Below are 20,634 nucleotides of genomic sequence, written 5' to 3'. Positions count from 1 at the left end.
CCCAGGGAAGCCGCTTCGGTTTCCATTCCAGCTTTCCCATTGGGTTCCTGGGCTCTCATCTGCGAGAAGTAACCCCGAGTCGGGGCCCCGAGCCCCACCCAGGCCCACTGCTGGGTCCCTCTCTAAATGACGGTCTGAAGAAGGGCCCCTCCAAGACCCACCTGCTCTGCGCACTGGACCCGGCACGGTGCCAGCCCAGAGAGGGGCTCCAAAAGCAGCTGCTTAATTCATTACTTTCACAGCCTTCTGCTGATTCAGCCCCTGGGTCTTTCTGCTCTGGGGCATCCAGGTCCCTTTCAGGGATCCTCAGCACCCAGCCCTCCCCTGTTTGCTGCTCTAAGCCTGGGACTCCCTGGAGGGGGTGGTGATAACCATGAGCTTGCCTCCTGGGCTCAGTGTCGGGAGAGCCCCCCCCCCCCCCCCAGGCACCCTCAGCTCACAAAGCACCTTCCCGCTAGGACCCAGACAGAGGAGCGTCGGAGAGCTTCTGGGAGCGGCGCAGTGACTCCCACATCCCTGCCCTATGGCACAGCGCCAGGCCCTCCCCTCCTCCAGAGTGAGGTTTGAGTGCGTTCTGCAGAGACCTTTCCCCATGCACGGCTCCTGGACCTCTCCTCCCTCCCTGCCCAGCACCGAGTCCTAAATGGGTCGGCCCAGTCACGCCTTTGTGCCTTTCCGAATGCTGTTTTCCCTAGGACACTTTCTCCCTTCAATGGCTAAACCCTATTGTCCTTTAAGGCCCAGCTAAAGGGGCACTTGTTCTGGGACATGTTCCCTCCTCCCCTGGGAAGAATTCATCCCAACCCCCTGGGCCTCCCCAACACTCCACATATCCTCCTAAGTGTGTGGTCAGGAGGGGCCACAGCCATTTCTGTAGCTCCAGAGCCTGGTGGAGTCCATGGCCTAGAATGGATGGATGGATGGATGGATGGACGGACGGACGGATGGATGGATAGGTGGGTGGGTGGATGGACGGGTGGGTGGGTGGGTGGATGGATGGGTGGGTGGGTGGGTGGATGGACGGGTGGGTGGATGGATGGACGGATGGGTGGACGGATGGACGGGTGGATGGACGGGTGGACGGGTGGATGGACGGGTGGGTGGGTGGGTGGGTTGACGGATGGCTGGGTGGGTGGACTGGTGGGTGGGTGGACGGATGGCTGGGTGGGTGGATGGACGGATGGACAGATAGGTGGGTGGGTGGATGGATGTATGGATGGTGCAGGATGGGTGAATGAAGGGACAGATCAGTCTCTGGGCACAGCTCAGTGCAAAGGAGAGAAAGCAGCTAGCTTAGGGCTACGTTCTGAGGCAGATAGCAGGTTATTCTGATTTTCACTCTTTTGTGGAAGCAGCAGTTGGTCCAGCCCTGGGTTTTCTGACTTCTCCAAGCCCTCTGAGCATGATGGTGGGATTGGTCCTAAGTCTTGTGGTATTTAACTCATGCATGTAAAGTCCAAAGCCCAGTGCTTGTCCGCATCACCCCTGTGAATGGAAGATTATGAGTCAATGTGATTTGTGTTTGTATCTCCACACACACACACCATGTGCAAGCTGGAGGTTCATACAGTGTTGGCCTGTGGGGTGTTTCAAAATAAACATTGAAAAGTTGAGAGACTGCATAAAATGCCAACATTCTCCAGCTTTTACTGGAAAAAAAATAGGGGGCTGTGGCAATTCTGGATGTTCATTCTTGCTTCCTTTAGAGAGGGCATGTACTTTCCAATGTGCCACACTCCCACCACTCCCTAGAAACTGCCCAACTGGGCAGTGTCAACTGCCATGTTATCACTGTGACTGTATTTTGTGAGTGCGTGGGGTGGTGGGGACAAAGGAAGCAAGAAAGTGAAATATTCCTTGCACCCATGACTACCAAAAGTAGGAGAGTGAAAGAGACTGAGAAGGTTGGGCAATTTTAAGGAAAATGGGGGAAAAGCCGATTTCGTGGTGGGACTGAAGACTGCCGTGTGGTGAGGACACAGAGGTGTCTTCTTGTCCCCGGCCCCTCGCTCACTGCAGGGCCAGCGGCCTGGCGGGCACCTGTGCGTCCAGCTTGCTTGCTCTGCTGTGGGCATGGCCGCGGATGGTGCCTTTGCTGCTGAAAACACCATTTCTATGTCTGCAAGCAGCTGTGGGGCTTTCCTCTCATTGGATCAGCATTTCGGAGCTCACCTGGGTATTACCTTAAAAAAATGGATATGTGTACTTTCCCTGCCCTAGGCTATTTGTAGGAAATATTTAAAACACCACCACTTTCCAGCACTGGAAGATGAGGGACGCGGTCACTCTGGGAAAGCGCTCTCCCTAGTCTTTCTCTCGTCTTCATGCTTTTTACCTGCATGACAGGCAACCTTCTCAGAGTTCAGTTTTGGTGTGTGGGGGGGAATATTACTTTAAAACTTGGGGGATCAGAGTTCCCAAAACATGAAGAGAGAAAAATCCTTTCGTGAAAGGACTTGCAGAAGACCACCTCGTCATCTTGACTTGGGGTTGCATGAGCGCGTGCACAGCTCACGAGGGCAACCGGGGCAGGTGATGCTGCCATAAGATTTCCAAACATCACCTCCGCCGCAGCTTCCTTGCCACCAGCTCAGCTTGCTTCTCTCATCTCTGTGATGAACGTCCGGGGCCCCCACGGGAGCGGGCTGAGTGGGGGCTGCTGCGGGGGATGCTGCCGCTGGCAGGACCCCAGGGGTGGTGGGGGGTGGCAGGCTCGGAGACTCTCAGAATTAGGAACTCTAGTAATATAATCTAGCATATTAATATGCCCATGGAGAAAATACATGATCATCTCAATAGATGATTCAAAGACATTTGTCAAAAGCCACCATCCATTCCTGATAAAAAACAGAAAAATAGAAATAGATGGTTAATTCCTTAGCAGGATAAAAAAAAAAAAGAGAGAGAGAGACGTGTCTATATATAACAAGCCCAAACGCGGCATTATGGGTTAACGTTGAAATGAGAAACCTCTATTAACGCACAGGTGAGCCGAGGTGGCGCGGTGGCCTGAAGCCGGCGGGTGAGGTGCAGACCTTGGAAGGAGGCCCCGTCGGGGTCTGCTGGCGGCAGAACTGCCTGCCAGGGACCCCAGAGGAAAGCAACTGAACACCCATCAGAAACAGTCAAAGAAGTCAGTGAGAAGCCCACAGGTTCTTGATATAGAAATGTCGGGAAATACAACGTCAGAAAAGAGCCATTCACAAGAGCCGCAAAAACATCAAACACCGAGAAGAACCTGAGAAGCAGCGTGTGGGGTCATCAGTTCTGCTCGGCGTGGTGACAGAGACCAGCCTCGGGGTGGGGACTCTTCATCTAAAATCACTCCTCTAAAATCACTCCTCTGTTGATCTATGTAGTCAGTGCGGTTACAATAAACACTTAGAACAGTTTCTGGAAACCCCTCCCCCCACCAGAGGTTCTCTAATGAAGCTGGAAGAATAATCACATGAGTATAATTAGAAAAATTGAGGGGTTATAAAGGGAGAACTCTATCATATATTAAAGCTTATCATAGAACTATAAGGTTCAAAACAGTGTGGCAATAATATAAAAACAGAAGAACAGAGTTAAGAGAAATGTCCATTGACCCACTTACATAATAGAATAATATGATAAAGACAGCATTTAAAATTCACTGAAGAGGGGCACCTGGGTGGCTCAGTCGTTAAGTGTCTGCCTTCGGCTCAGGTCATGATCCCAGGGTCCTGGGATTGAGCCCCGCATCGGGCTCCCTGCTCGGCGGGAAGCCTGCTTCTCCCTCTCCCACTCCCCCTGCTTGTGTTCCTGCTCTCGCTATGTCTCTCTGTCAAATAAATAAATAAAATAAAATAAAAAAATTCACTGAAGAAAGTATTCCAATCAGTGTTAAAAAACTGGCTAATGCCATGGGAGAAAATAAGGCTGGTTCTAATTCTTCTAATAAATTTCAGATGGATTTAGTAGTTGAAAAGAATTGTTTTATTTTTTAAAAGATTTTATTTATTTGACAGAGAGAGACACAGTGAGAGAGGGAACACAAGCAGGGGGAGTGGGAGAGGGAGAAGGAGGCTTCCCACCGAGCAGGGAGCCCGATGCGGGGCTCGATCCCAGGACCCCAGGACCACGACCTGAGCCGAAGGCAGATGCTTAATGACCGAGCCACCCAGGCACCCCAAGAATTTAGTATTTTAATATATTAAAATGTGAAAGAATGGAAAAAACAGGACTGATTATTCTTATAATCTTCTATGACACAAAGCCCCAAATAAAATGTTAAAACAAAGACAAAAGAGCCCATGAAAAAATTAAAACTATTGTATAGCAGAACACATCATTAACAAGAAAAGCCACTGGTTAAAGGTGTGTCTGAGAATGTGACAGGGAGAAAGTTGTTATAAAGAGCATAAAGAAGGGGCACCCGGTTGGCTCAGTCGTTTAAGCGTCTGCCTTGGCTCAGGTCATGATCTCTGGGTTCTGGGATCGAGTCCCACATTTCAGCTTCCTGCTCAGCAGGGAGTCTGCTTCTCTCTCTCCCTTTCCCTCTGGCTCTCCCCACTGTTCCTTCTCTCTCAAATAAATAAATAAAATCTGAAAAAAAAGCATAAAGAATTCTTAAAAACAAATGGAAAAAAATGAAATAAGCCAACAAAAAATAAGGCAAAGGGTACAAACAGAAAAGATTTGCAAAATAAATACAAGTGGCCGATAACCATTTGAATGTTCACTTTCAGATGCTGGTGATGCTCAGCCGTAGTGAGAATGTGGGAAACAGGTACCCCCCTCATATACTATGGGGTGGGGGGGTCTGAATGCGCACTCCCTTTTTGGAAGGCAAAATAATATATATTCTCCTAAAGAAAGACCCAGGGGAGCAAAGACACACGTACAAGGAAATATACTGCAGCTGTGTAATAGCGAATAATTAGAAACAACTCAAAAGTCAATCAATAGTGGATTGCTTAAATAAATTATGGCATAATCATAAAAGGGAACCACATGTAGTCATTAAAAAGAACAAGGTAGGTCTGTGTGAAATGATAGGGAAGGTTGTGGAAGTGAACAGCAAGGTGAGGCTGTGTACTGTGTGAGCCCATGTAACGCGCACGCGCGTGTGTGTGTGTGTGCACCTTTTACTTTACATGTTTCTGTGATGTTTGCAGTTTTATAAACACATACAACCTTTGAACTCAAGGGGAAAACACTAAATAGTAAACGACTGATTCTGACTGGCAGGGTAGCTGCTTCAGATGATAAACTGCCCAAGAGATCTGCTACAATTTATGGGGATGGAAGTAATCCTGTGGCACGAAGCTGGTTCCTACGGTGTGGTCACACTCCCGAAGAGTCTATGCAGTGGTGGTCCCCAAGCTACTTCCCATATTTCAAGAGAAGCCTAACACGTCTTGTGTGCCTTCAGAAGGGCCATCCGTTAAACTAATTCATTAGGTTTCTTTGTTTTGGGCGGGAATGATCTAACTGTGTGTGCAAGGGTTTGGGCGGCAGCTCGGTGCCTTCGAGCAATTTAAAAAAGGGGAGAACAGGTTCACGTCTATTTATTTAATGGACTTTTACTTAACAAATAAATTAGGCAGGTTTCTTTTCCAAAACAGATCAGCATCCTTACTGAAAAATCCAGAAAAAGGGTTCTGGGTGGTGGAAACGTTAAATCCAGGCAGAGAGAACGCTGCTGCTGATTTCCCGTTGCAGTTTAAGACCTGACCACTAGATGGTGCAAAGGGACTGCAAATTTTGCGACCTCTCCCTCCACAAAATTCTTTAACGTTAATAAGCACAGTGAAAGCTTTCCAAAAGTAGAAAGAATGAACAATTGTGCTGGGACATGAACATTTTGCTTTTATAAAAATTGGGACTCTGCCATTTCATTACTGATACAAAAATCTTCTGCCTCACTTTCTTCCCGCATACGCAGGTCCCAAGTCTACTCTCATCTCATCTATTTGAAGGGGGCCAAAGAAGCCCGTGCAAAGTGGATGTCCAAAAGTTGAATTCGAAATTTTTTTTTTTTACCTTGCACTGCCAAATGTGTTTCCATTAATTTCACCTCAATGTCGTGACGTAAATGCTAGTGGAATCGGCCCCAAGCTAAATAAGCAATAAGCCCTATTTTTCAACACGCAAACACATAAAGATGTCAGCTCAAACTGTTTACTAATTAACACTTAAAAAGACACAAATTAGATATGCGTGGCTAAGAGCAATTATAATCAAGACGAATTTCTCTAGTCATTTGGGAACTGAGAAAAATGCCTAATTGCTGGAACCAATGTTTTAAAAACTGAAATCACGCCAGTTAGCAAATATGTTCATTTAAAGAACATTCCACGTGACTACACTCTTGAGGATTGACTACAAACATGAGAACAAGGAAAATATTTAGGTATAAAATTAAAATTTTAAGCTCCCTTAGATTTATAACTTCTTCATTAAATACGTCTGCACACAGCAGCCCATAAAAACCTGTAGCAATTAAGTGGTTAAATGAACTGCCTCCCTTGTCAATTTTAAGGGAGTGATTAATATTAGATCGTCCCTTTACTAATTAGACTCTCCCGCGTCTTTCAGCTTTAAAGTCGAGTGAAAATGGAGGCTGTGTGCCCTACCAGGAAGCATGGTGGGCTAAGGACGCTTCCCTCGCCAGGCTGAATTTTCAGCGTGGCACCCACGGAAGGGAGGGCGAGCATTGTGGTTTTCCGTGGGAGGTCGGCAGCAGGTCGGAGATGGCTCTGCACCGAGCTGGAAGGCACTGCGGATGCCGGATGCCGCTTCATCATAGGCATTGTTGGCTCCTATTTTTAAAAGGCTTGCAGGTTGTTACGTGTGCAGCGTGAAATCTACAATCAAGGCCGCTGTCTCTTGGCTATTATTCCTTGAGACAGGGATGGAGGGTCTGCAGGCGAGGCGAGACTGGGGGTGGCCGGGCCACAGGGCAGGTGGCGCGGTGGGCGGGGAGGCAGGATAAACAGGCATGGTAAAGGGAACGGAGACACTGGCATGATTTTAGAAGCTGCAGCCTGGGCTGCAGAGCTGGGGTGCTCCCACCCTGGCTGTGACGGGGAATCCATCAGATGGAGAAATGGAGCAACCGCTTACAAGGGAAATAAAGAGCAGCAGAGACAGAGAATATTTATATGCCCATCTTCTCACTCCCAGAGCAGACGCTTCATCACAGGGGTCGGCTGCAAAATCACACTTTTCCTGACTCCTGAACAGACAGAAGCTTTTGTTTGGGCTGTGGGGCGGACAATAAGGGTTTCACGGGGCCACCAACCCTCCCGGGTGTCACCATCACCCTCCTGCTGCCCAGCCCCGTGGGGGAGGGGCGGGGCCAGAAAGCCTCCCCATCGCTGCCACTGGTCACCTCCCGTGGCTGAGGGGAGATGAGCCGAAACTCACTTTCTCATGCCTCGGACTAATGTGCACGGCAGAGGCCCTGCTCCAAGCTGGGCACGGACGCGGACGGCAGGGAATACGGCTGCTGGAGGGCAGGCTGGGCAGGAAGGAGGCTACTATCCCCACCCGGCGCCAGGAGAGTGACCGCATTCACGGGGGAATTTATTAGCCACAGCTTTGTTCATTTTCAACACCCACACCTGAGAGTATTTCTTAGTTGTGAGAGGTTTCATGTTTGTCAAGAATTCCCCCCCCCCCCCCCCCCGGTATATCTGCTTGACGGCAGGTAGAGGGATTTTTAATCACAGCCTTACAACATGACCTTCCTTTGGGGGTCTTTCAAGAAACTCAAGCCAGTGCTACATGCCACGGCTTCTGGGGAGCTCGCGATGAAGTCAGGAGCAGCAGCTGTGGGACGAGTGAGGCACACGGGCTGGGGCCATCAGGCCCGTGGGCGGGGGGAGCCAGGGGACCTGCCCAGGGTCGATCCTACGCGGCAGAGTTGGCGTGCTACCCCCGCATCCAGACTCAAACTGTGTCCTCTCCACCCTACCCCGTTGCCTCCACTGTCTACATGGTCAGTAAACGGCCCTGCGAACACCCGGGATGTGCCCTCCAGTGTGACAGGTGGCTCTGGTCCACACGGCCAGCAAGCCTTGTCCTGTCTTCCTGCTGGCAGGGCCCCGCATCACATGCTCCCTGAAGCTCAGCTAACTTTGGGGGGCTGGAGGTGCACTGCCCACCCACATCTGGGGTGACACCTGGTCTCCATCTTTACTCGGGCAATTCTTGGCTGTGGCAGGCTGGGGGGCACTGCGGGTCCCTGCTCGCCCTGGCAGTTGGGGTGTTCAACCAAAGTCAAGGTTGGCAGGGTCACGGGGTTCGTTCATGGAGTGAACTGTCCCTGTGGCCAAATGGCGGCGATGGGGCACGGGCTTAAATTCCGAATCACCCCCCAGGCAGAGCATGGTAAGTAAAGTTGGCAGGAAAGCAAGCCCACCCCAGTTCTGGACAGACAGAACAACGTGCTGCCATCAGGGGCTGCATCTTCAGCTTCCTTCACGGCGGGGACCACGCGAGCCCAGGGCTCTGCTGGAAGTCCAATCAACACCACTTCTCCACACAGGGGGCGGGGGCTGGTGGTGGAAAGGAGAGAAGCACCTGCCAGCACAAAGCAGCCTCCGTGGACGCTGGCCTCTCCCGGCTGCTCAGGAATCCGAGAGCTCAGGGAGGCGCTCAGGATGGGCAGAGAGATGCGGTTCTGGTCGTGTGTCTGCCCCTGAACCCAGAGGCAGTCTCCTTTTTGTGGGGAAGGGGTTTGGCTTAACAGTGTAAAATATGACAAAATAATACACAGTGAGCCAAGCAAAGTCCTCCGCCAAGATCCCCCCCACCGCCTCCAGGGGCAGCCAGACTTGCTAGGGACGGAAAGGAGCAAAATCATCCCGACCAAAGGGACACCCAGCTACTCAGGAGCCGAGAGCCGGGGCCGGTGGGGTGGTGGGCCCGGCTCCTCCCCAGCCTCTGCCTCCATGAGCAATGCTGAGTTCAGCGGCAGAAAGGAGGAAGTTCATGTTTATTTATGGAGAAAATTCTCTGCCATTGTTGCCGAAGCAGCAGCTCGTTCACCGGAGCGTGATATCAACATACTAATCACCATGAAATGCACGTGGATAGCCGGGGCCAGTAACTTCTAAATCCTCAGATTAAATGAAAAACCGCGGCATTCTTGACTGTGGTGGTATCGATGATGGTTTTACGCCCTACTTAATGTTTCTAACCTTTCCCGTTTCCCCGCTTTTTAACTCCACTTTAATTTCCTTCCACAGAGAACACAGACGTGTGTTTTTAGCCCATCACTGGAACAAGAAATAAAGCGAGGTGTGGACACCTGGGTCGGATTTGTGCTTGCTCGCGATAGTAACAGCGAGCATGACCGTGGTGGCCGAGGCTAGACCCTGTCCTGGGTCCTTCACACGACTGTCTCAGACCCCGTAAGTGCTGTGCAGGCAGTACTTTCATTACTCTCCCATTTTACAGAAGAGAAGACAGAGGTTCAGAGCAGTTAAGTGGTGCTGCCGAGACCCAAGCCTGGGGTGGCCAAGTCCAGAACGCCTCTGCACCCCTCCAGGCTCAGAGTGCTGGACAGCAAGACAACACATTCTAATGAAACGGGTGTTTAGGTGGCATTTTAGTCCTCAGCATGATAATTCAGGTTTCTGGTGGCTTCTGCAGCCTGCACCGAGCCCTACACAGGCCTCACCTATCTGTCCCATCTGGTAACTCAAAGGCCCAGCCCGTGTCAGGTGGCCCCACCTCCCCAGCACTGTTGTTTCCATCAGCCCCTTTGTAAGTCATAAGGGGCAGGGTTTGGAGTGTGACCACTGGGTCTCAATCTTGTCTTGGGCAAGACCTTTCACCTCTAGAGTCTCAATTTCTGCCCCAAGAGATGAGATGAGGAATGACACCCACTTGGTCAGCAGCGGGAACCAGTGGAAATGCAGGGAGAGCCCCAGTTGAAGGTGAGCACGTAGCAGGTGCTAAAATAAAACAGGGACGACTGTGGGCAAGGGAAAGCACGACATCCAGACGGCTGCCTTCCTGATCCAACACATGCCACCTCACAGCCTCCAACCCGCGGGGCCGGGCACCTGTGTTTACACATATGCACGTGGTGTTCCTGAAAACCCTAGGAGATACGTTCTCCTGTTACCCCGGCTTTAAACAGAGGGGGGACGACTTGCCCCCAGTCAGCGTGGAGCTGGGTTGGACATCTGTCTGTATGACCTTGTCCCTCCTAAAGGGGTCAGAGGCCATGCCCCTGCTTTACCCTGCAGCCAGAGTAAGCCACCCTCAGAGGCCTTCTGCACACTCACTGGGGCCACAGTACTCGGGACCCCACTTGAAGGCAGTTTGTAGAACCATCTATGACCGCCTTGCTTCTGAGAAGGGCTGACACCGAGCTCCATGTGCACAGGGATCTCTAATGGAGTCGCCATTCTTTCCCCCAAGTTTACTGCTCCCCCCACCCCCACGAAACCTATAGATGACAATCAGGTTGGTTTTTATGATTTACTGAAAATCAAAGACAAAGGGGGACTTTTTTGTCTTGTTTTTGCTATGACAGGTTTAGAAATTTGTTGTACTACATTGAATCAATTTTCCTTGATTTCAGCCATCTTTCAATAATGCGACCTGCTTCTGCTAGCTAGGTATACAGGAGAAAACCCAGAGGAACTGAGAATATTGAAATGGTTCTACCATTTCCATCTTTGAGACAAATGTTCCTCTCAGAGGAGAGCTGGTTGCAAGCATGTGACTGCTTAACAGTCGTCTACACATGCAAGACGACACTCACACACTCTAATGCCGTCTTAGGAAAACAGGGAAGACATGGGCGGGCCTTACCTCCGGTTTCATCCCAATATCTCAGCTCTCAGAATTGTCACAAGTACTCCAGGCTTGGATTTCTTTCTGTTTTTTTAGGCAAACACCCAAACTATGTGGAACCAGGCTGCCAAATGGGGTCTGGCTCATCAGGCACAACGGAACGGATCCTGATGCTGGCTCTAAATCGCAAAGAGGCTCCTTGGACACGTCCCCACACCCCTACTGGTGGCAAATAATGGAGCCCGAGGAGAGAAAGGAGACTCCGTGCCCATCCCCCAACCCCCACCTCTTAAAAATGGGGGCATTTTAAAACCTTCTGAGAACACACCTTTCAGAGAACACAGGGAGGTGCTGGTCATAACTGACTTGAAGCAGTAAACACATTCAAAGTGAGTTTCTTTTTCTAAGGAATAAATCTGAGTGACATGGAAGCGTTTTCCTCAGAGGGGCACCCCACACTTACATCCTCCCCGTTCCTGGGATGGAGACCCTGTGGGGAGCAAGCAGGCCCAGGCCCCACCTGCCCCCACTCTGGGCAGCTTGCTTACCTCTTTTTCAATTTCTGCCAGAGATTTGATGGTGATTCCCAAGAGATCAAAGGGCTGCATCTGCAAATACAGATCAAGTCATCCTTTTAAACGGCTGGAAAATGCTGTTTCACATTTGCTTTTATGCTTAACAATTGTGACACCTCAAACCTCGCTATGTGATCTAGCATTTTCTCTACCCTCTTTCAACAGGAAACCCACCACTGCAAATCTGTAGTGATTACACGAGCAAACATTCCAGAAAACCTGGCCGACCCCTGCTGAGTCATCTGTCGGCAACACCCGGGAGGGTCCCAGCCCTCCTGAGGGACAGTGGCAGTCACTGATGACTTCCATCTCTCCTTTCTCCCTGCCCAGGCCAGAAGCCGGTTTGCTCCTTCTGCAGCTAGGGGGACGGAGGGGCACGAGGCTTGGCCACAGCCGCCTTGACCGTGGCATCCGTGTGGTGGGATGGGTCTAAGGAACCACGGGAGGGAATTCTAGGTCTTTGAAGATGCAAGGTGAAGGAAAAAAACTGCCCATCAATGGTCATTTGAGAACTCAATGGTGGTGAAAAATGGTATCACTGCATTTTAATGGGGGTTTCTATTATTTCATGACGATGGGAGCCTTCTCTGAAAATGCTGGCTTTCCCCCAGCCAGCAGAAGTCAAGTACACGAGGCAACAAGTCAGCTGGAGGCGCAGAGAGGCCGGGGCTGGATGCACGGTGAGAGGTAAGAGGGCAGCGGGCACCCTGTCCTGGAGGCCTCTGCTCTGAGCCTGTCAGCGTTCTATATTCCCGAGAGGGGCCAGCAACTGGCACCCGAGGACGAACAGGTGAAACCGGGGTCCCGGACAAAACCCCCAGGCCCTCATGCTTCTGAACCACAGCCCAGAGGTCAGTGCAGAGCTAGAGCCCGAGCCGAGCCTGCGGGGATTTCCTGCAGGTGCGGTAGAAAGGCCAGCTCCCGAGTCCACGGACCTGGGTTCAAAACAGGGCAGCTGTGGGTTAAATCGCCGCATCACTTCCTCTCCCGCTCAGAGCGGCGTGGCTGGGTTCTCCTGGCTGGGCTGCCGGAGGGGGAACGAGGAACGCTCGGAGGTGCCCCACCCGGCTTGGCCCGAGCTGCCCGCCTCGAGCACTTGCTGAAGTCGGCAGCGCTGGGCAGAGGCACATTTACGAGGGCGATCTTGGGACAGGGCCACCGAATGAGGCACTCAGCTCCCGGGGCTGCCCAGCCGGTAGCCACAAAACAGTTTGGCTCTCTCCTGCTGCCAGCCCGAGTGACGAGAACGGGGCTGCTTGCCCGCGACCAGCAGAGGTCCAGCTGTTGCATCATTAGGCTCTAACTGCCCCACTAAACTTTCCCGACTGGAGCTGGTGCGCAGGACAGAACAGCCTCTCCGAGGGAGCGGGGCGGGAGAGGCGCCAGCGTCGCCATGGCAACGCGGCCAAGTGGCGGCGGCTGAAGTTACTCATGCTCTGCATGTCACGTCACGAGCATTTTTCAAGATTAAGCTGCTTACCAGAAGGGTTCAGAGGAGGCCTATTATATTTCATGAAAATGGAAACTACAGAGCAGGTCAAATCGCAAGCCGGGTGGTTTTAAGCTGGATCCAAGAAATACATTGAAGGATTCCTTAGCTGGTGCCCAAACTGGGGCCCTCACGGTTGTTAGCTACTCAAAACAAACTTCTGCGAAAAGGATAAAAAACACCCAGAAACAAGGCTATCGAGCCGGCATGGACCAGGACCAGCTGGGGGAGTGGGGTCGGGTGGGGGGCTCCCACCTGGGGGGGCAGGTATCACCCGAGAGAGGGTCCCTGGAGTGCCAGGTGGGCTCTGCAGTGCCAGCCCACAGCCCGCAAGGCTGTGTATGGTGGGCACCCCTCATGGTCTGGGTTCTGGGCTGCAGGCCCAGCCAGCTCACACAGCCCCTCCGTCATCACAGGTAGCTCAGGGGCCCCGGCCGGCTGGTGTGTGTCGTGGGGTCCCTGCGGGCCTGTAGCGAGCGGGCGACCACAGCTGTGGGCACGCACGCTGGCCGACCAGCCCTGCCATTCGGAGGCCTCCCTCCAATTCGGAGCAGAGAGTGTGGTTATCACAGAATCCAGGTTATAATGAAAAAATGAGGCAGCCTTCTTTTCTGCAAGATGTTGTCATGGTTAAATAAAAAAGAACAAAAGTTATTAACTTGAACTTGGGAACCAAGAACATTCACAACTAGTGAAGTTCAGCCCTATTTACCATCACATTTGAAAGAAAAAGGCGCTGTTATGGCTGAATCGGAGTCTGTCCGCTAGTCTGTCTCACTCCCTCCCCGTGCCTCATCCCTACTCTCCTGTCACTCCTCGAGCCCCTACTGTGTGCAGCGTTAGCTGGAGGGGCCCAGAGAGGAAGCCCTGTCCTCGGGACGACACGAGGGCAGGGGCCTGCGGGCCGAGCAGAGGGAACACAGGCTGGGGGTGGCCGAACCGAAGGGCCATCATGCAGAACACTTACACTTTCTGGAACGCAGGAAAACTTCTCTGAAATCATGAAAGGCACACCATCCATTGCTGTAAGAGAAGAGAAAAAGAGAAAATGGCATTGGAGACACCAGCGGTGTTCAGTGACTGAGACACTGACGATACAAGCCGACGTGGGCACAGGGGAGTGGGGCCCTGGGGTGACGTGGGCACAGGCTCCGCCCCCGCACCCAGGACACACACCTGAGCACCGCACAGAAGTACACACAGAGCTGTGGGGGCAGAGAAAGGGCCAGAGCCCACCCTCAGAGTCTGGTCTCTGACCTGTAGGTGGTGGCAGCTCCCGAGGGGCTGGCGGCAGGACAGAGGGGCATGCAGGCGGGGAGGGGACAAAGCTGTGCTCTGTGAGGTGGGCAGGGAGCATATTCGGGAGACATTCGCTCCGCTGAGAATGACGCCATACCGCAGGCTGCTGGGCCCACAGGAGAGGTCTAGGTTGGAGGAGTGACTTTGGAGTCAGAAAGACTGGGTTTGAATCCTGGCTGTGGGTTTCGGTGAGTTTAAGTTACGTTTTAAAAGGAGGATGGCAGGCAGGGGCGCCTGGGTGGCTCAGTCAGTATCGGAGGTCCTGGGATCGAGCCCTGCGTCGGGCCCCCTGCTCGTCCTCCCTGTTCCTGCTCTCTCTCACTATCTCTGTTGCTCTCTCTCTCAAATAAATAAAAATCTTTAAAAAAAACAAACAAGGAGGATGGCAGGGCCTGTGAGCAGGGGTGTGTGTGAGCTGGAGGTGCGTGCAGCATCGGACACAGAGCAGGTGGGTGGGCCACAGCACGGCCACCATGGTTCCCTCTCCATCTCCCAGTCCCGGGCTTCGCGGCTGACTCGAGGCGCCAGGCTGCTCGAAATGGGACACCAGAGAAAGATGGGAATGGGTCCCTAGCAAACGAAAACACAGGGTCAGTGGTGCAGTGCCTTTCCCACAGCCCGGAGGGAGATGGTCTTCTGGCCCATTCGGCTTTAGGAAGACACGGGGAAGGCCTGGTGAGGGGGCTCTCCGGGAAGTCATGTTCTCTACTTCCCCCAACATCTAAGATGGGTTTTCTCTGGTACGCAAGTGGCAGACAATTTCTTTCAGTCCTAAGAAAGAAGAGTCGCAGAAGCAGAAAGAAGGAAGGCAGGAAAAAAATAAGAGAAAGAGAAGTCTGGGACAAATCCTCCCTGATCAGCAAGCTGAGCCCAATGGCTCATTTTAAGCTATGTTCAGAATGTATTTCAGGGAAGGAAAAATGAAGCCTCCTCTGGTAGGTCTGAAGTAAAGGAAACAGCACAGCTGGACCCAGCTGCTGCCCTGGAAGCCTCCTTTCTTCGGAAGGCTACTGCCCAAGGTCCAGGCCCAGGCTCAGACAGAGACAGCCACAGTCGGGGGCCTTCTCCCATCTCGGGCCCCTGCAAGCTGCCGGGACTGCCTGGGGGAGCACCGGCTGAGGGCCAGGAAGTGTGACACTTCTCCAGAAAGGAGGTGGGGAGGACACCCACGGTAATCTACGGCACGTCACACATGCAGATGTACGAGTGACACTGGGGCACACGTGCGTGCTTTCTCACATATGGCTGGGAAAACCCATCCTGAACAGACGACCCTTGAAAGGCCACACGCCTTCTAGAGAGGGACGGGACGGGGCCCCACCCAAGATCCAAGAAGAGGCCATGCTCCCTTCCTGGCAACTACCATTATCTGCCCAACTCCGGCTGTGCGCCAAGGCCTACCCCACACGGCACTCGGACGCCTGACCCTGACCCCTTGCCCCTTCTCGTCGGCGGACACATGCGGGCAGGTGCCACTCAGCACCTGCGGTCATTTCACAGATCGGGGACTGCTGAGGGCACACAGGTAGCAAGCAGGGGCTCCAAATCCTCTGGCCCTTCCACTGGGTATAAATGGAATTTCTGAGAACAAATCTGCCTCTACCAGACCAGGACCTTTCAAGGTTTTGAGGACCCTTATCATGTCCTCCTGAAGTCTCCAGGCGTCCCTTCCACCAGCTCCTTTTGGTCAGACCTACGGGCCAGGAAGTGGGTGTGTGTGAGAATAGTCCAGTCAGACCCACCACCACCTTCTCCCCAAACCCGCTCCTCCCTGCGCCTTCCCACTCACCGGCCACGCGCCACCCTGCTCCTGGCCATCCCACGCTCAGGGCTGGAAGTCACAGCCTACTCTGCCTCTCCTTTAAGTCCCGCAAGCCCACGGCTGTCACCTGCCAGGGCCACGGTGCTCTCCGCTCTCTGCACACACACACACACCTCCTTGTGCTTCTTTACACCCGCTAGACAGACGGCAGCGCCCAGAGAAGAGCTCCCTTCACACGCCCCATGGACTGCACTCGGGAAGCAGGCTGACCAAATGCCTGGTGAGTAGTTTTTGGCGAGCACATCTTTAGCACACATCCCCACCCTGGGCACCCCTGACCATTCACTCACTAGGCTTTCTGTCTTAAAGACCTTATTCGTGTCTGGGGGTTCTGATGAGATAGGTCAAGAACTCCCCCTCGCTGCTAACAGTGCTTCCATCTGAACGTCAGGGTGGGTTTAGAGAACTCGTATCCTGAAGGGGAAGTAGGGTGACCTTCCATGGCCTGATCACCCCCGAAAACCAGAGGCCCGGGGAGCACCGAGAGCAGGAGCGAGGCAGAGAGGTGGCTCCATCTGGTCCAAGGCTGGTAGCCACACCAGCGCCCCACACAGCAGGGTTCCCAAGGGGGGTCCTCACTGGCACATAAGGACCTGCAAGCCCTTCACAAGAGGCCCCTTCCCCTCGTACTCCTTATGTCCACACCGGGCTGGTCTTCTGAGGTCTGCTCGCAGTGCCTCTCTCCTGCAGCAAGCCTTCCCAGAGGCGCCCCCTGCCCAGGTCCCCGGCCATGGCCACATCTCCTCTCGGGCACTGGGCTTCCCGGCAGTCCACGTATGAGTCGCCGCTGCATTCCCATGTCCCTGGCCCAGGGCCAGGCCCGGAGGTGCTCAGGGGAACAGGGGCAGGAGGGTGGCTGCTCCCACAGAACTGGCCTGAGCATGGGGGCTCTGGCCTGGGGCACATACCTAACCCCCTGAGGGTTTGGGGAGCTGCCGACAAAAGCCATGAGTTTCTGGATGAAGTCTGGGAATTGCCTCTAGGAACTAGGGAGATTAAAGCAGGGAGGAGTATAGTGATCCTTAAAATTTTTTTTGCACATTAGTAAAAATTTAGTAAATTTTGTTGAGCTGAAATTCACATAATATAAAACTAATTATTTTAGAGTGAACACTTGGGTGGCATCTGGTTCATTCACAATGTTGAGCAACCACCATCATTCCCCAGTTCCACAGCATGTCCCCCCCTCCAGAGCAACACCCTACCACTCAGTACTTTCCCTCTATCCCCCCGAAAGTGTGTGTTTCTCTCTCCTTCCAACTGATGGTCATGTCTTTGAAAAAGAAAGATCTAGAAAGAGAAGACTGGCTTTCTGGACCATGGTGGCCCAGCCTCCTGCAATGTTGTGTTCCTGCCTCCGTGGGTTATGATGGGGGAGGTTTGGAAAGGCAGGTTTACCCAGATTGATCCTCGGGACCTGGAGGGCTGTAAATAAAAATTGAGGAGAAAAAGACCCAGAAAAGGGACTGTAAAACTTGGATACTAACAATAGCATTTTTGTGTGTGTGTGTGTATAAAATAAAAATGCACCTTTACATCAGGCATATTTATAGAACAGGTAATAAATACATGTTTTTACATTATATATATACATACGTATGTGTGTACGTATGTGTACACGCACACACAATTTCCAAAAGGCCCCCTCTTAGCTCCTAAGTCAGACTAGAGAAAGTGAGTAGAGACAGTGCACAGCCACACCCCACAGAGTTTCTGAGCCACCAGAAGGGGGGTTCATTCAGAGGCGCCTCCTGTTCACCTACAGCCCCTCCCCCCACCACCTCATTCCCCAGGTGAAATCCTCACTCCCAGACCTGGAGAATGGTGGAGATTTGTTGGGGCCAAGGGCCAATGCCCCATGTGAACGATGAAGGTGTTTGGTGAGGGCACGCCTTCTGGTTCCTGGGTAGGCTCAAAGGTAGTTTCACAGAGCAACTTCTTGAGGAGGCTGAAGGCAGAAGACCAGAAGCGACATCCTATGGGACCACACCAAAGATAGCCCTTCTGGAGAGAAGAAAGGGAGGATGCACCCCCAAGACTGTGTGAGAAAAGACAGCTGTGGTCTTCAGGGTGCCCTCCTGATGGGCTCGGCAGCAGAGGAGATGGTGGGGAGGACCACTCAGACCCAGTCTGACCCCCAAAGGGAGCTGCCTGCTGATGGGAACTTTGGGATAAATTTCCACTGTATCTTAAAGTTCATGACAGAAAGATGAGCACAGTCAGATCCTTCTCATATTCTCTTAGAAAACAGACTTTAATAGTCTTGGAAGAAAAGAAAGTGAGTCGCTAGGATCCTATGGGCTGATAGCTCCCAATGGAGCTGGCGAGAGAACAGGATGCTCTCACCCATGCATGGAGCCCCTTAAAAGGGGAGCCAATAAAAGTTTGCTAAACAGATAATCTGCTGGCCAAATTTCATTTATTTAAAAAATCTAGTATATCAAAGATTATGGTAGGCTGAAAGAATGTGGATTTTAGCAAAACATTTGACAAAATTTCTCATGTTACCCATGTGGACAAGTTGGATAAATATGACTGAACAGTATTAAGAGGAGGAGAATCCATAACCGGTTGGACTAGATGTTCAAGAAACGGATTAATAGATTGATGACCTCAACTGACCTCTCTGGAGGGTACCCAGGGCATTATCAGTTAGTTTAATGAAGACATACATAGTAGGCCTATCTCAGATGTGGCTGATGGGGAGTCTGGGAGGACAATCTATAAGCTGGATAACTGGGAGAAATCCAATGAAGATCCCCCCAAATCGGGATCATGGTCTAAATTTAAGGATGGGATTTACTATAGGTCAATGCTAGTAAGTCCTGTACTTTAGGTCTTAAAAACCAATTGTATTAGATAGAATGAAAGACATGTGGAATAACAGCAGAAGGTATGAAAGAGACTTGTAGCTGAATGAGTCAGTAATGCCATTCGACTAACTAGAGGCAGGAGGGCTGCCGAGGTAAGTAACAGTGCTACAATCCTGGTGTGATGTGAGGGACCCGCCATCTTGGTCTGCTCTGGGCTTGAGTTTGTCAGAGGGTCCTCCCATGTGGCCTACAAGGAGTCCCAGGATGGTGGGGGACCTGAAGCCAGACCACACGAAGAGAGGGGAGGAAACCATCAGGCCTGATGCTCCAGGAAGGCATCATCCTGTCCATTTTTGTTCACCATCAGCCCCTGCCCGGCACCTTAGAACCCAGTGCCAGAACATGGGGAAGTGCCTCGAGATCTGGTCCAGATAAGACTCGAAGGTGAGTGTAATCAAAGGTCTGCCTGTATTCTTAGAGCTGCCACAGGGTGAGGGCTAGAGGCATGGTTCCTTCTCTAGATGAGACGAAAGGGAGGATGAGCAGAGCTGGCTGAGCAGGGTCCCAGCAGGGGCCACGTGTGGGGGAGCTCAGGAGAGATTTTGTGTGTTGGGTGGAAAGCGGATCTGTGGGACTGCTGAATCCCCTTCTAATTCCATAACATCCATTTCTACTCTCTTTATCTGGGCAGCCATTCCATATTTTAAAATATCTAGAGATTTGCCAAACATAATTCTTAAAATCAATGGCACACATTTTTCATGTGTTCCGAAAGAGTGTTCATAAATCATCTCCATCCTAGCTTCTCATGGGGGAGCCACGTTTCCTTCCTTCCTTTCTTTCTCCCCTAGCTGAAGCCAGTATTTTGTCTTCACTATTCTTTAGCGCTCAGAGACTGTGACACTCTCTCTAGCCTTCAGTCTATTGCCCAGTCTACTCAGCGGGACATGCGCGGGGGAGCTGGATGGAGAGTTGTGAGCGAAGGGTCCCTGCTCTCAGAGAGTACGTTTTCATCTCCCAACCTGCCCTCCCAGTCAGCCTGGGGGATCCCAGATGGACACCGCCTGACCAGTCTGCGGTCATGACCCAGAAGCAGGGACAGCGCCTACAAAGCTAGCATCCCTGGGGCACACGGCAGTCGCCTCTCCAGGCCCCTCGGCTCCCAGTGTGACATGACACAGGCCGCCCCCAAACCTTGGAGGTAACAGACCTGCTCCCGAGGCCCAGTTCTACAAAAGAAGAGAGGAGGACAGGAAACCCACGTTTGCTGGCTGCATACTAGGTAGTGAACATGAACGTGCATGGAATAACTTCAGCCTCAACATGATCGCTTGCAAGTTATCCTCGAGGAAGGCGAGGCTTAGAGCAGTCAGGTAGCTTGCCGGGGCCAGGAGTCGAGCACCGAGTTGGGCTGGTGGTGGCGGACGTGCTGCAGGGGTAGGGTGGGAGGGCGGGCCTGGCACGTCAACAGCCTGGGCCTTCCCTCCAACTCCGCGGGCATGAGCGTGTGGCCCAGCGGGCCGCCCCACCACCGTGAGCCTCAGCTACCCTGTCTGTGAAATGGGGAGAAGACGCAGCTCTCAGGAGCCTGCATGAGGGTGACAGGGGCCACAGTCCAAGAGAGGGGAGGCCCGCCGGCCGGCAAATGCTGGTGTCCGCTCGGACCTAAAGCCACATCCAGGCAGCCTTCCTTTTAGTACCAGGACACTGTTTTCTTATTATTATTCCTTTTTTTTTTTTTTTAAATTTTGTTTTTGGTGGCAGTTTTAACAAAGCACTGATCCACGGCACGGAGAAGCACACAGCAGATGAGAGCAAGGACGTGCCGCGGGCTCCGCAGTGCAATTAGCATTC

The 20,634-nt window shown here is 52.3% G+C and overlaps 1 protein-coding gene across 6 annotated transcripts in view; it reads right to left on the bottom strand.

Moving 5' to 3' along the window:
• The window catches only part of MVB12B (multivesicular body subunit 12B), a 260,387-nt gene that overhangs the window by 10,203 nt on the left and 229,550 nt on the right, over positions 1–20,634 (bottom strand). For all 6 annotated transcript variants that reach the window (XM_078061777.1, XM_078061778.1, XM_078061779.1 and 3 more), the window contains 2 exons: positions 13,814–13,869; positions 11,331–11,390 (listed from right to left, as the gene is read on the bottom strand). In XM_078061777.1, the coding sequence (XP_077917903.1) occupies positions 11,331–11,390; positions 13,814–13,869 (116 nt within the window). The remainder of the gene's footprint in view (positions 1–11,330; positions 11,391–13,813; positions 13,870–20,634) is intronic.

This window comes from Halichoerus grypus, chromosome 14, assembly GCF_964656455.1.
Source record: "Halichoerus grypus chromosome 14, mHalGry1.hap1.1, whole genome shotgun sequence".
NCBI lineage: Eukaryota > Metazoa > Chordata > Mammalia > Carnivora > Phocidae > Halichoerus > Halichoerus grypus.
Note: the sequence above shows the minus strand (reverse complement) of the source record. Positions and strands in the feature narration are given on the sequence as shown.